The 12,728-nt window shown below is 55.5% G+C and overlaps 5 protein-coding genes across 5 annotated transcripts; 3 read left to right on the top strand and 2 right to left on the bottom strand.

Moving 5' to 3' along the window:
* Positions 1 to 405: 405 nt before the first annotated feature.
* On the top strand, positions 406 to 2,432 carry N656DRAFT_717226 (Phosphoglucomutase, first 3 domain-containing protein; the record flags this gene model as incomplete). The annotated part of the gene is made up of 5 exons (XM_064812187.1): positions 406 to 458; positions 593 to 690; positions 783 to 986; positions 1,057 to 2,073; positions 2,140 to 2,432. 5 exons carry the CDS (start codon positions 406 to 408, stop codon positions 2,430 to 2,432), a joined length of 1,665 nt encoding a protein of 554 aa, XP_064666312.1.
* A 174-nt stretch (positions 2,433 to 2,606) lies between these two features.
* N656DRAFT_801446 (ribonuclease H-like protein) lies at positions 2,607 to 3,514 on the bottom strand (the record flags this gene model as incomplete). The annotated part of the gene is made up of 4 exons (XM_064818127.1): positions 2,607 to 2,730; positions 2,832 to 3,075; positions 3,225 to 3,381; positions 3,446 to 3,514. The coding sequence occupies 4 exons, from the start codon at positions 3,512 to 3,514 to the stop codon at positions 2,607 to 2,609; spliced, it is 594 nt and encodes a 197-aa protein (XP_064666311.1).
* A 279-nt stretch (positions 3,515 to 3,793) lies between these two features.
* Positions 3,794 to 6,252, top strand: N656DRAFT_783698 (NAD(P)-binding protein). Its single transcript, XM_064816011.1, has 3 exons — positions 3,794 to 4,776; positions 4,846 to 5,796; positions 5,861 to 6,252. Exons 1-3 carry the CDS (start codon positions 4,097 to 4,099, stop codon positions 5,913 to 5,915), a joined length of 1,686 nt encoding a protein of 561 aa, XP_064666310.1. The 5' UTR covers positions 3,794 to 4,096; the 3' UTR covers positions 5,916 to 6,252.
* Positions 6,253 to 6,568: 316 nt separating this feature from the next.
* On the top strand, positions 6,569 to 7,895 carry N656DRAFT_792228 (Oxysterol-binding protein; the record flags this gene model as incomplete). The annotated part of the gene is made up of 2 exons (XM_064817055.1): positions 6,569 to 6,939; positions 7,019 to 7,895. The coding sequence occupies 2 exons, from the start codon at positions 6,569 to 6,571 to the stop codon at positions 7,893 to 7,895; spliced, it is 1,248 nt and encodes a 415-aa protein (XP_064666309.1).
* A 188-nt stretch (positions 7,896 to 8,083) lies between these two features.
* On the bottom strand, positions 8,084 to 12,575 carry N656DRAFT_831999 (cysteine proteinase). The gene is made up of 8 exons (XM_064818646.1): positions 12,424 to 12,575; positions 11,967 to 11,999; positions 11,762 to 11,823; positions 11,017 to 11,566; positions 10,829 to 10,857; positions 10,725 to 10,751; positions 8,311 to 10,317; positions 8,084 to 8,245 (listed from the first exon to the last, which is right to left on the bottom strand). Exons 1-7 carry the CDS (start codon positions 12,510 to 12,512, stop codon positions 8,450 to 8,452), a joined length of 2,658 nt encoding a protein of 885 aa, XP_064666308.1. The 5' UTR covers positions 12,513 to 12,575; the 3' UTR covers positions 8,084 to 8,245; positions 8,311 to 8,449.
* Positions 12,576 to 12,728: the final 153 nt, after the last annotated feature.

Below are 12,728 nucleotides of genomic sequence, written 5' to 3'. Positions count from 1 at the left end.
CTCCGCGAAGTGCAAACAGAGAAGCTGCCCAGCACATCGGGTGCGATCGGACACGCCACATCACACGCTGCAGCCGGGAAGTGTTGAGGCATGGCACCATCTCGGGCTAACGTTACTTTCTTTTTCCTTGGAACTATGTATAGTTAGGCTCCGTAACACTACGACTAACTACCCGGGTGTTTCTGCAATGCACCAGCGGTGGGCAACAGTGGGCCCGGGTCCTCCCGCTAGAACACTATTGCGGTGTGCGATCTTGTTGCCGCGGGGGGCTGCTTCTAGCTTCTTCCTCCACCACCTAAATCCAGCGGCCCCTTTTCCAAAGGGTCGATTTTCCTCTTTGCTGTTATCACCCCATTGAAGGATCAGTGCAATCCTACTCCATTGCATCCACAAGCCGTCGCAAAGATGGAGGTCAAGACCGTTGAGTTCAAGCCTTTCACGGACCAGAAGCCCGGCACGTACGTCATAGCCCACCCCGCCCCCGCAGGGCAGCACCCCGCCAGCAGAGCTTCGAGCTCCTCGCGGTGATGTTGCTATTGCTGTTGCCGCGAAGAAAAAGCGCGCAATGCTGATGAGGAACAACACATCACAGATCCGGTCTTCGCAAGAGGGTTACCGTCTTCCAGCAGCCGCATTACAGCGAGTCGTTTGTTGCCAGCATTCTTCTGTCGATCCCCGAAGGCGCCAAAGGTGAGCAGCAGCTCCTCCACACAACAAACCGGGATTGTTTGGTCATGAAGAGAGAGGGGCAAGACGAAGCTCACCAAATTTGTGCCAAAAAGGAGCCTTTCTCGTCATTGGTGGTGATGGCCGATTCTGGAACCCCGAGGTCATTCAGTTGATTGCCAAGATTGGCGCGGCCTACGGCGTCAAGAAGCTGTTGATCGGTCAGAATGGCATCCTTTCGACGCCCGCCGCCAGCCATGTCATCCGCAAACGCAAAGCCACCGGTGGCATCCTGCTGACTGCCAGCCACAACCCTGGCGGTAAGTTCTGCACATGTATCAGGCCCTTTTGGGTGATGAACCATGTTGCTGAACGCTGTATCCCCTGCAGGACCAAAGAACGACTTCGGCATCAAGTACAACCTGGCCAACGGCGGCCCTGCGCCCGAAGCCGTGACAAACAAGATCTTTGAAACGTCCAAGAATCTGACCTCGTACAAGATCGCCAACATCCCAGATATTGACATCTCGGCAATCGGCACCAAGACATATGGCGACCTCGAAGTGGAGGTTGTCGATAGCACGGCCGACTATATCGAGATGCTCAAGGACATCTTCGACTTTGACCTGATTAAGAAGTTCTTTGCCGCTCATCCCGACTTCAAGGTACTCTTTGACGCCCTCTCCGGCGTCACGGGCCCCTACGGCAAGGCCATCTTCGAGAAGGAGCTTGGCCTCGGCCCGGAGTCCACGCAGAACTGCACGCCATCGCCCGACTTTAACGGTGGTCACCCGGACCCTAACCTTACCTACGCGCACAGCCTGGTCGAGGTGGTTGAGAAAAAGAACATCCCCTTCGGGGCTGCCTCGGACGGTGATGGCGACCGTAACATGATTTACGGCGCCGGCGCCTTCGTGTCACCCGGTGACAGTCTGGCCATCATTGCGCACCACGCCCACTTGATACCCTACTTCAAGAAGAACGGAGTCTATGGGCTGGCCCGCAGCATGCCCACCTCGGGGGCCGTGGATTTGGTGGCCAAGAAGCAGGGTCTGAACTGCTATGAGGTGCCCACGGGGTGGAAGTTCTTCTGCGCCCTGTTTGACGCTGACAAGCTGTCCATCTGTGGTGAGGAGTCGTTTGGTACCGGCAGCAACCACATCAGGGAGAAGGATGGTCTCTGGGCCATTGTAGCCTGGCTGAACATCATCGCCGGGCTGGGCATGGCCAACCCCGGGGTTGCGCCGAGCATCAAGCAGATCCAGAAGGACTTCTGGAACGAGTATGGCCGCACCTTCTTCACCCGTTACGACTACGAGAATGTCGATTCTGAAGGCGCCAACAAGGTCGTTGGTGTGCTGAAAAACTTGGTGGCGGATCCAAACTTCGTCGGCAGCAAAGTTGGCGGTAGGTCCATGTCTCTGTTATGGTTTTAGTGAGAACTTCGCTGACTTGCCGTGCCTTTTGAAACAGACCGCACTGTGACCAAGGCTGGCAACTTCTCCTACACGGACCTTGATGGCTCCGTCTCGTCGAACCAGGGTCTGTATGCCTGCTTCTCTTCCGGCAGCCGGATCGTCGTCCGGCTGTCGGGCACCGGCTCCTCAGGCGCCACCATTCGGCTGTACATTGAGCAACACAGCAGCGACCCAACCACGTATGACATGGATGCTCAGGACTTCCTCAAGCCCGAGATCAAGATGGCGACGGACCTGCTGAAGTTCAAGGAATTTGTCGGCCGGGACGAGCCGGATGTCAAGACATAGGAGGAGGCTAGAGTCGCCAGGGAGAGGAGACATCCCGCCAAGGGAATAAAAGGAGATTCAAGTGTGAATCAGAATGCAGATTTGACAACTTATAGACCCAAATTCCAATCCATTACCCGGTAAACTGGCCATGTGCGCAGACCGGCACTGTCGAGACGGCGTAAGGGCTAAGGTTCAACTCCTGGCAGGCAGGAAAATGGCCGCCCTGTAGTATCTTGCCTCGTCAATGCTCTCGAGTATATCATCCTTGGCTTTGTGTAGGCATTTCTTGCGAGGCGCGGCGGAGGCAACCTCAGGGCTGGTTTGGCCTTGGTAAGCCCTTCTTCATGACAAGTGCGGCTACTCGTAAAGTTGCTTGCTCGGTGCTAAAGCTTGCAAACGCTAGGGTACAATACATACCACCACCGACGTGCGGCCTCCTTCAGGCTACTGATATCTAGAATACGGTAGTGCAGGTGATCAAGAACCTTCTTGTAGGGCTCTTTCCGGAGAAAGGCTCGGTCCGCGTGCACACTGTTTCCGGCCAAAAGAGCGGTGCCCTTGACGGGGACGTGTTTTTGTATGTAGGCTAGCAGGCCTGAGGCTGCTTCCTCTGCGGTCACGGTCGAAGCGATGACGGCGGCGGTCAATCCACTTTCTCCGTCTGCTCAGGTCCGGCAAACGAAAGGCAGGAAAAGAATGTCAGTTTGTCTCCTGTGACTCTTTCTCAAGCTCTTTTGCAACTTGAGCACCGGTTTGGGGCGATGCTTAGGGGCTTCCTTAAAAAGGGGGATCACTGTATCTGTAACATACGAGTTCGAGTGCACCACTCATCCATCTGGTCCATACGCTCCTTGGTCTGGTGCACGACGGTGCCCCAGCCGGAGGAGTCGATGAGATTGAGTTGGCCGTCAGTGATGAGGCAGTATATCTCGATGATCTCTTCCTTGTCCGGATCGAGGCCGGTCATCTGAATACAAGAGGAGAACGTCAGACTAGTTGCACCGAGCCAAAGAGATTCCACGAATAGTCACCTCGCAGTCGATCCAGACGAGGGCATCTTGTCCCTTGGCCGAGGCGGAAGCCGAGTCGGTGACGGGCATATGGTATGTGAGGAATATGGAAGACGTTTGGTCAATCAAAAGGGATTGAGGTTAATGACTAGTCCCTGTATGCTATCCAGAGTGATATAGCTTCTTGCGGTCCCAATAGTAGATGATAGAGGTAAGTGAATGGTGAGGGTGGAAAGTATGCATCAACAGTCATGAGTAGTGGTTGGTTGACCAGAGGGTGGACCCTGCACAGCACAGACAATATCTGATATCAACTTGGGAGTTCGTTAAGGTATCTTACAAATGGGATCGAGAATGGGTCAGGTCGGATTGGAAGTTTGCAGCAGTCGTTGTTGTCGCTTGTAAGAACCCTGGAATGTCAAGCTGCTTCAGTTATCCTCCAATCAGGGCTTTGGTATTACATAGAGAAGACCGTAAATACACAAGTGTGCCTGCCGCAAGTAAGCTAGATCCCTCCGGCCGGCTTATACCCCTCGCAAGCATCATCCGGGCGTCGATGAGTGTTAAGAGACACTCACGCCTCGCTCCGCTCTCGCTGTCTCACACCGAGCATACGTTTCCTCCGCTTAGGCCGGGGAATCAGATCGTCATTCTACTCATTCACAATCCGCCATGTCAATAGCCGAGAACACGGCATCGCCAGTCGCCAATGGGGTGCATCTAGTCTCCCGGCCGCGGCCGGCCTCCTCAGCGGGTCCACCCCGCTTCCTGATCATCGGCGCTGGTTCCCGAGGCACGGCATACGCGGAGGCCCTGAAATCATTGAGCATCGGCGTGGTCGCCGCGGTTGCTGAGCCAGACGATTACAAGAGAAAGCGCTTTGGTCAAACCATGATATGGGGTTCCCGAGAGCCACCAGCGGAGGGCGCCGTCTTCGCCGACTGGCGCGAATTTATCACGTACGAAAAGCGGCGACGGGATCGTGTAAGGGCGGGCGAACAAGATGTGCCCCTGGGTGTGGATGCCGCCTTTGTTTGCGTCCTGGACGAGATGCATCGCGAAGTGGTTGTTGCCCTTGCCAAGCTGGGCGGATTGCACGTCATGTGTGAGAAGCCGTTGGCGACAACCCTCAAGGACTGCATCGAAATGTACCAAGCGCTGCGGGTCAACAAGCTTGATGACGGCCAGCAGGCTCTCTTCTCCATTGGCCACGTCCTTCGCTACAGCCCGCACAACATTCTGCTTCGTAAGCTAGTCCTCGAGGACCGCGTCATTGGCGATGTTCTTTCCGTCGTGCACACCGAACCGGTGGGCTGGTGGCATTTCGCCCATAGCTATGTCCGGGGAAACTGGTATGTACTGTACTGTAAATGGCGAGAGGCATTTGATGGGAGATAAGAGGAGCTGACAAAAGTGATCAGGCGCCGGGAAAGCACGTCAGCCCCAAGCCTGCTGACCAAAAGCTGCCACGACATCGACGTTCTGTTGTGGTTACTGTGCTCGCCCGTCAACTGCGCGGCCCAGGATTGCCCGCCACCTCACCTGCCATCTACCGTCAGTAGCAGTGGTTCGCTGCAGTACTTCAAGCGAGCTCGCAAGCCTGCCGCAGCCGGCACGGTCACAAACTGCCTGTCATGTCCGGCCGAGGAAACATGCAAGTACTCGGCGAAACGCATCTACGTCGGCAAAGAGCTGGCCGGTCTTGAGTCTGGCAACAAGGGTTGGCCCGTGAAGATCGTTGTCCCCGACATCGAGTCTTACGGGAGCGACACAGAGGCAAAACGGGCGCTGCTCACCGAGCTGGCTCGCGACTATGACTCGAGCACGCCGGAGCCGCTGATTGCACGGCGAAACTGGTTCGGCAGGTGTGTCTACGAGTGTGACAACGACGTTTGCGACGAGCAGGTAGTGACTATCAGCTGGGATGATGTCAACGTGCCATCGCACCCATCGGATGCAATCAACGGATCAGGAGGCATGGAACAGCGAGCTGTCCCCCCGCCGGGGCGCGGCTCCAAAACGGCGACCTTCCACATGGTAGCTCAGACCAAAAAGATTTGCGAGCGATACACCCACCTGTACGGTGTGGATGGCGAGATATTTGCTGACTCGAAGGCCATCACGGTGGAGGACTTTCGCACTGGGGAGACCACGGTGCATCACCCCGGCATCGAGAGCCTGGGCCACGGCGGCGGAGACCTGGGCCTGACCCGTCAGTTCGTTCTCGCAGTGGACAAGGTCAAAAACCAGGGCTGGTCGACCGAGAGAGCGCAGAGGGAACTGATCGGCTGCACCCTGGACGAGGTCATTCGTAGCCACGCCATGGTATTCTGCGCGGAGACGGCAAGGCGGGAGAAAAGGGTCGTGGATTGGTATGTATACGCACGCTGAGCCCTCCAAACAATGAATGAAAGCATGGCTAATGTCGCTCGTTAGGTCCGAATGGTGGGAGACAGAAGTCGAGGCCAAGATGCTCAAGCTCCCAGCGTAGTAGATAGGAAATACCCGTCGAATGATATGGCTAGGGGAGGTAGAATCTGTAGGCGAGGTGATTGATGCTGAGATGCTAATACATACAAAACAACTGAAGGCTCAATGCCGAGTTTACTGATAAGAAGCGGAAGGGGTTCACGTGCTTTGTCCGCCCGGTTTCGGCCAGGCACAAAAGCACTTCACTTCAGCGCACATTGGTGGCTACGTCAGAGTGGGGCGCAAGTGAGATGAGCCTGAATTTATCGTTTTGGGCGGGAACCTGCATTTCATCCAAAACCCCGCCAGCACCAACACCATATGTACAATACCTTACCTACCTTACAACTTCATCCTCCCACATCTTGCACCTCACATCATCCCACAAACCCCACCTGCCCCTTTTCCTCTAAACGTCAACTCAGGGTAGCAACTCGACTCCACTGCTGTCGGCATTGCTACAACGACTTACAGTGCCGTTTACCTCTGCAATCACTTTCGAGAATCTTTAGAGGCCGTCAGTAACCACTTGTGCAACGCCCTGGTCGCCGACTCTCCTCTCTGTGTCACGTTTTGAGAAACGCAAGGCACAAGGGAAAGAAGTGTCAGGGAGAGAGCGAGATCTTGTCCCTTGACTGGAACATCCATCACTTGGGGGCAGCCATGGACTCAGAGATGGCACCGCAACAGGCATCGATGGGGAGTAGCTGGGCTGCCTTCCTCAAGTCTATCGCCTCTTTCAACGGTGACCTTTCCAGCCTCACCGCGCCGCCCTTCATCCTCTCCTCCACCAGCCTGACCGAGTTCAGCTCGTACTGGTGCGAGCATCCCTCCATCTTCGCTGCCCCCGCCAAAGAGCCTGATGCCGCCAAGCGGGCCCTCCTCGTGCTGAAGTGGTTCTTGACCACGTTGAAGCAGCAGTACGCCAGTCGAAGCGAGCAGTATGGCAACGAGAAGAAGCCGCTCAACCCTTTTCTAGGCGAACTCTTCCTGGGAAAGTGGGAGGATGACGCTGGGACAACAGAGTTGATCAGCGAGCAAGTCAGGTTAGCACTCACTCACCCCTCCGATCCTAATCTCAGCGTGTGGGCGCCCTTGTTGACCGAGAACTTCTTTCCAAAACAGCCATCATCCGCCGGCGACTGCTTATAACATCACCAACGTGCCAACCGGCGTCCGTCTTGAGGGATACAACGCCCAAAAGGCATCCTTCTCCAAGACGATCAATATCAAGCAGATAGGGCACGCTGTCCTCACTGTTCCGGTCTTATCCTCTCCCGGAAATTCCGATACCTATCTCATTACTCTCCCATCCCTTCACATCGAAGGGCTCATATTCGGCTCGCCCTTCATCGAGCTGGAGGGCAGCTCGTACATTGCCTCCTCGACCGGCTTCACTGCCAAGATTGATTACAGCGGGAAAGGCTGGTTGTCGGGTAAGAAGAACTCCTTTACCGCGACACTCTATCCCACAGGCAAGGAGAAAGACGTGCTCTTCAACGTCACGGGCCAGTGGACCAAAAAGTTCGACATACATTCCGGGCCTGCCAAGTACAGCAGCAAAGACAACCTCGTCGAGACGTGGGATCCAGACGCCATCCCCCTGAGCGAGCTCAAGGTTGCGCCCATTGAGAGGCAGCACCCGCTCGAGTCGAGGCGGGCCTGGGCCAAAGTGGCCGCTGCCATCGCCAAGGGCGACTTGGATACGGTCAGCCAGGAAAAGGGCAAGATTGAGAATGCGCAACGGGAGATGCGCGCCAAGGAAAAGGCCGAGGGGCGAACATGGCAGCGGCGCTACTTCACCGCGCGGGAGGCGACGGACAGGCCCGACCAGGTCCTGGCTAGCCTCGGGCCGGCAGTAAGCCTGGCCGAGCACGGCGACGCCGATAAGACGGGCGGCCTGTGGCGATTCGACGCGGCGAAAGCCGAGGCAGCGCGCAACGAGCCTGCGCTGAGCGAGGAGGATGCTAACAAGCTTGCGAGGGAGTTGCTGGGGCAATGAACCATTCAACGCCCTGAGGAGTTGGGTGGTGCAGTTAGTCCGGATGGCACCGTAGCTTGGATGTAAAATTCCTTATCACAAAGGGTGCTACCGCTTGCATCAGGCTGCGCAGGAACCGTGCTCGGGTGGTTTGGAAAGCTTTCCTCGCTCGTTGGACGAACATTTATTTAGAGCACACCGTTTATGTTGGTATCTTTTTCATGCCCGCTCTCCTCGGAGCACCATAGAGCTGTTGTAATCATTTTGTGACGCTGGAATATGGGCTTTCCTTCATGTCTTGCAAGCACAGTGAAGCGGTTGTGACCAATCTCCCCGCGAAGGGGCTCCATCTCTCTGGATGATGATTTTGGCTCATGATTGGATACGGTTAGCGTTAAGATTTACAATGTCTATAGATGAATGATATGGCAACTACCTCTATCTAGCGTTTTATTACTTGATTAGCTTGCTCCAGGGATCTACTCAGAAACTCGAGCCCCGTGGCTTGCTGATGACGGTATACCTGGCCGCTTCCCGGAACCGTACAAATAGGCTGCTGTACGCGAACGCAAACACTACGCGCTCGCCTTTTCGAGCTCATAAAAGAGCAGGTATACTTCCCGTTGCATGCTCAAAACATCGCGGGTCGTCGCTTCTTTCACCTTGTCGTCGCTAATCCGCCACCAGCGAGCCTGCGGTTTGCGCTGCTTGTGTTTCGAAGGCGCAACAGCTTTCCCGGTTATGTCATCGCCTGTCTTACTGGTTCCGACTGGGGGCAAAGATCCGGAGGGAATTCTAGATGAGTTCGGTCGAGGGCTTGCCGTGGCCGGTGCAACGCCGGTTCTATCCACGCCAGAACCAGCCACGGGAGTCACGGCCGAATCGAGAGAAGGTCTGGAGGAATTTGGGCCAGATTCAGACGCCAACGAATACCGCGGCGGAGTCAAGGCATCCCCATCCACTTCCCCACGGAGGGAATGGCTTCGCGGCGTCGACGCAGGGCTTGCCGCTTTGCTGTACGCCCCAGAGGGTTGAAATGTGCCCGGATTTGAGAAGGGCGGGTACATGTTCTGGCGCCGAAAGGACTCGTAGTGCCCGCTGTGGTGGCTGCCCTTATGCGTCACGACACCGATCAGTACGTACTTTCGTTGCTGGAGCAGGCCGCCTAGCGGCAAGCGCTCGGGAAATGCCACTTTCGCCGAATTTTTTAGTGAGTGACGGCTCGCGTCGAATATTGACCTGGACAGGTGGACAGCTAGGATTTTGGGGAAAGCAGTGAGGCGAATGTGCCTCGCAATCCGGCGCCTCGGCGCATAGCGCATGTCTGGGAGCGTGATGTCCACGGGTGGCTTCTCGGGGTCGGTTTCGATAGCATCCCTCAGCGCCTTCACTGCTGCCTCGGCTTTGGCCTTTGCGACCTCGGACGTGCTCCTCCGGGCTTCTGACTCGAACAGAGTCACGGCATGCAGAAGACGACACTTTTCGCATTTGAAATCATCGATATACTCCGTCTTGAACATGCCGTCGAAACACGCGCTCAGGGTTGTGGTCTGGGTCTGAGGCACATTGAGTGTCAGGGTACAAAATGTTGACTCGGTTGGTCGGGGTTTGAACCCGCAAGTCAGGCACTCGATCTGGGACTCAAACCTGCCCTCGAGAGGAAATCCTTCCTCCTCCTCCTCGCCCTTATGTAACACAACCTGCGCACTGCCTGCCCCTGGTCCGGTCGCAGCATCTGGGGTCGTGGCAGCTGCCGGACTCCCCATGCCTTGCAACGGTACGCTCGACACGTCACCCGCGTCGTCTACAGCTGGCTGTGTGGAGGGTAAACCGGTTCCAGGATATGCGGCTTGTATTGCAAACAACCGAGCTCTGCGCCCCGCGTGGTATTCATCACGCAGCCTCTCAGCCACGATCTGCAAGAACTCCTGGGCATCTTGCTGCTGCCGGCTGACGCGCTGCCGGAAAGCCTCCTCTAGCGCCCTAACGAAGGGCGCAGCGGATATGGTCTTTTTGTAAAGTGGACGCTCATTCAGGGCGTCCAGGATATCTTTTAGGCTCTTCGTCACGGTTCCGGTTTGCAACCCTTCAAGCTTCCACTCTGGCATATCCTTGCTGAAGCGCGGCGGAAGTCCATCGGCTTCCTTTCCGGCCAATGCGCCGGGTGGCACTGATTGCGTGTAGATCGAGTCATCGTCAAGGGTGCGGCGATGGATTTCTCGAATAAGATAGACACGAAGGTCGCCGAGGCCAGCGAGGGCCTGGAGCACCGAATTGATGAAACAGTCGTTGGCAGGATTGGAGAGCCCCACGACACCGCCGCTCTTTCGACTCGAGAAGGCGCCGTTGGACGATCGAGACGGGTCGCTGTCGAGAAAATACGTCGGCCCAAACACGTAGATCAGGGTGATTGCGGCGAGAGAGGCCCCGGCAGCGTACGTGACTACTTTGAGCGTTTTATCGGGCATGCTTGGATGGAAACTCGGCAGGTCGGCTGGCCGGCTGGCAATCCACGCGCTTGTGACTCTTGCAATTGCGTTGCGTAACTCGACTTGCACCGTCGTTCAGCCCGCAGAGACTGTGTTGCTGTTCCGGACGCTGCCTGCGAGCATGCCGGTTGTCATTTGATACTGTATTGCACTCAGTATACAAGTGGAATAGTGGATGCCGATGGTTGAGGGTCCGCGATAGCTAAATTCTGAGGCTAATGTTTGATTGCTGCTGCGGTCCGTGCCCTTTTCGCCACTGGCCCTCAACTTCTCTTCCCTTCCCACGTGCATGGCAGCCCAGGAACTCCATGACTAGCGCCTGCTATCTTCATGTTACATTAGGTAAGGTACTCTTTCGCACCTGCCGGAGAACGTAAAATGTAGGTACCTGTAGCAAAGGTATCTGTTTCTCCAGTCTGTTAGTGCAAACCAAAGTTCCAACGGTAAAATAGGTCCCTCTACTACCCTCAATAACAGACTCCAGGCCCATGGCTCTTGAATTGACAGCAGCAAGCGGTCACTACCAGTACATCTTCTTCCCCATGAAGCAAAGCCAGGAGTTGCGAACATCAAGACTCCATTCGAACGGGTGCCATCTGTATATCGACTACTGGTTCTTATGACACAATATCAGCCTGCCGGTGGCCTCATACCTATCTTGATCATTCAGACCCTCGAGCCAGTTCGCGGCGGTCCAAAACTCCTCCCTCAGCACCACCCATACCATGACTCTCGCCTTCTTCTCTGGGTCATCACCATCCATCACCAAGTCAAACAGCGCATTCAAGAGCAGGTTGATGCAATCCCCTTCGCACGATTCGGGCCGGTCCACAACGATATAAATGGTCCTGCCGCTGCTGCCCGCGCTAAGCCGCCTGACAATGCGGAGGAGGGCATCTCTACCAGCCTTGAACTCCTGCCGAGCCTGTGCTCTGGTCTTTGCGCCCGGTGACATGGATTCCACGGGCTTCACCGGCGGCGGGGTCGTGGCTGGACTCGGACTTGGGTGCCTCCAGTAACTGTAGCTCCTACATCCCTCGATGTTGGACTCGATGGCGCGGAGGTCATCGGCGTTGCGAAGGACTGTCGGATTGCTTTCCAAAAGACGGAAAATGATGTGTGACAGGACGTCCTTGTGCTGGTTTCGGTTGCCACGGAGGTGATTATGCCACTTGCCGTAGGGCAGCTTCCGACTTGCTACCGCTAAGGTCGGTGCTTATAACTCGATCGCGGGTTCAAAAAGCCGGGATTCCATGTTGGTCTAGTCAATGGGAAGTATGTTGCCGCCGCATAGGACGAGCAAAGACGCCTTGGCTTCTGTCCATCTTGTGTATTCTGGAACATGAAAGTACTGAAGTCCCGAGACTGTCAATCTGGGCACATTGTAATAATCTTCACCTTGGGGGAATTCGCGCGTGAGCGGGTCCTCGTATCCCAGCAGTTTATGGTCCTGGGACTCTCTGTTGCAATGTTTTCCAGGCCAGGACTGCGTTGGATACTTAGTAGGTATTGACAGTGAGGACGCATTCTTGGTCGTGTCGTCGATCCGAGCCTGCAAAGCAGTGAGCACTGGTACAGGTATTACACAATGTCTTCGACTTACAAATGCCTGGGGCCGGAGTCTGCTTCGGAAGCGCTAGAGATTGTAAGGGATAAGTATCGACAATACCCTCGAGTTTCTGGAGAAGGCCTAGTAGTGAGTACCATCAACGAGGAGTTTCTTGTCAGCTTATTCGCTTCTTTGGCATGGTTTCGACAGCACCCTGTGGGTAGATGGAGGGTACACTCAGTCGCATTCTCCTTCTTTAGGTCGTCCACCTGTGGGCCAGCAAGGCCTCAGTTCTAGTGTGGGCACTCGTAACGCACTGGGCGCATTTCCTCTGCCATTGTTTCGAATGTGCCAGGCTTCGCGATGCTCCGCAATACTCTCACTCACTACTCGCTGATGAGCAAGAGAGTCTCTGCTTGACCGGGTATGGTGCACAGCAAATAATGACCCCAGACTCACCGTAACGGTGACAAGTATTCAAGGGATAGAGAAACAAATGACATTGACATACACATCTGCCAGGAGTCTTTCAAAGGCCCCGTTAGCATAGGCTCTTTGATAGATTTCGAGGTCTGGAAGCTGGTCTGTGATCTGCTGCATAACCGACTTGATGGCCAGTTCACCAGCTGCCTTGTTCTTGACAGTCTGCCAGGAGGGTTGGGGCTGTGAGCAAGCATTGGTAGAATGGAAGCATCAACAGGAATTGGGAGGTAGTTACTGACAACAAACAGAGGGAGAGCGTGGCACTTGCGGCATTTCCATACTGAGAATCCGCATAGGCCACAACCTCAGACAACTGCCGAGTAGGCGCTGAGG

This window comes from Canariomyces notabilis, assembly GCF_033297395.1.
Source record: "Canariomyces notabilis strain CBS 508.74 unplaced genomic scaffold N656scaffold_29, whole genome shotgun sequence".
Lineage (NCBI taxonomy): Eukaryota > Fungi > Ascomycota > Sordariomycetes > Sordariales > Chaetomiaceae > Canariomyces > Canariomyces notabilis.
The sequence above is the reverse complement of the archived record's forward strand: the minus strand, read 5'-3'. Positions and strand labels throughout refer to the sequence as shown.

Bases quoted from the DNA above. Each gene is read 5' to 3' on its own strand.
- N656DRAFT_783698 (XM_064816011.1), top strand. From the start codon at position 4,097: ATGTCAATAGCCGAGAACACGGCATCGCCAGTCGCCAATGGGGTGCAT. The intron at 4,777-4,845 runs GTATGTACTGTA...AAAAGTGATCAG, and splicing joins AGCTATGTCCGGGGAAACTG to GCGCCGGGAAAGCACGTCAG. The intron at 5,797-5,860 runs GTATGTATACGC...GTCGCTCGTTAG, and splicing joins GAGAAAAGGGTCGTGGATTG to GTCCGAATGGTGGGAGACAG.
- N656DRAFT_831999 (XM_064818646.1), bottom strand. From the start codon at position 12,512: ATGCAGCAGATCACAGACCAGCTTCCAGACCTCGAAATCTATCAAAGA. The intron at 12,000-12,423 runs GTATGTCAATGT...TACAATCTCTAG, and splicing joins GAAAGACTCCTGGCAGATGT to CGCTTCCGAAGCAGACTCCG. The intron at 10,752-10,828 runs GTAGTAGAGGGA...CCTTTGCTACAG, and splicing joins CCTGGAGTCTGTTATTGAGG to GTACCTACATTTTACGTTCT.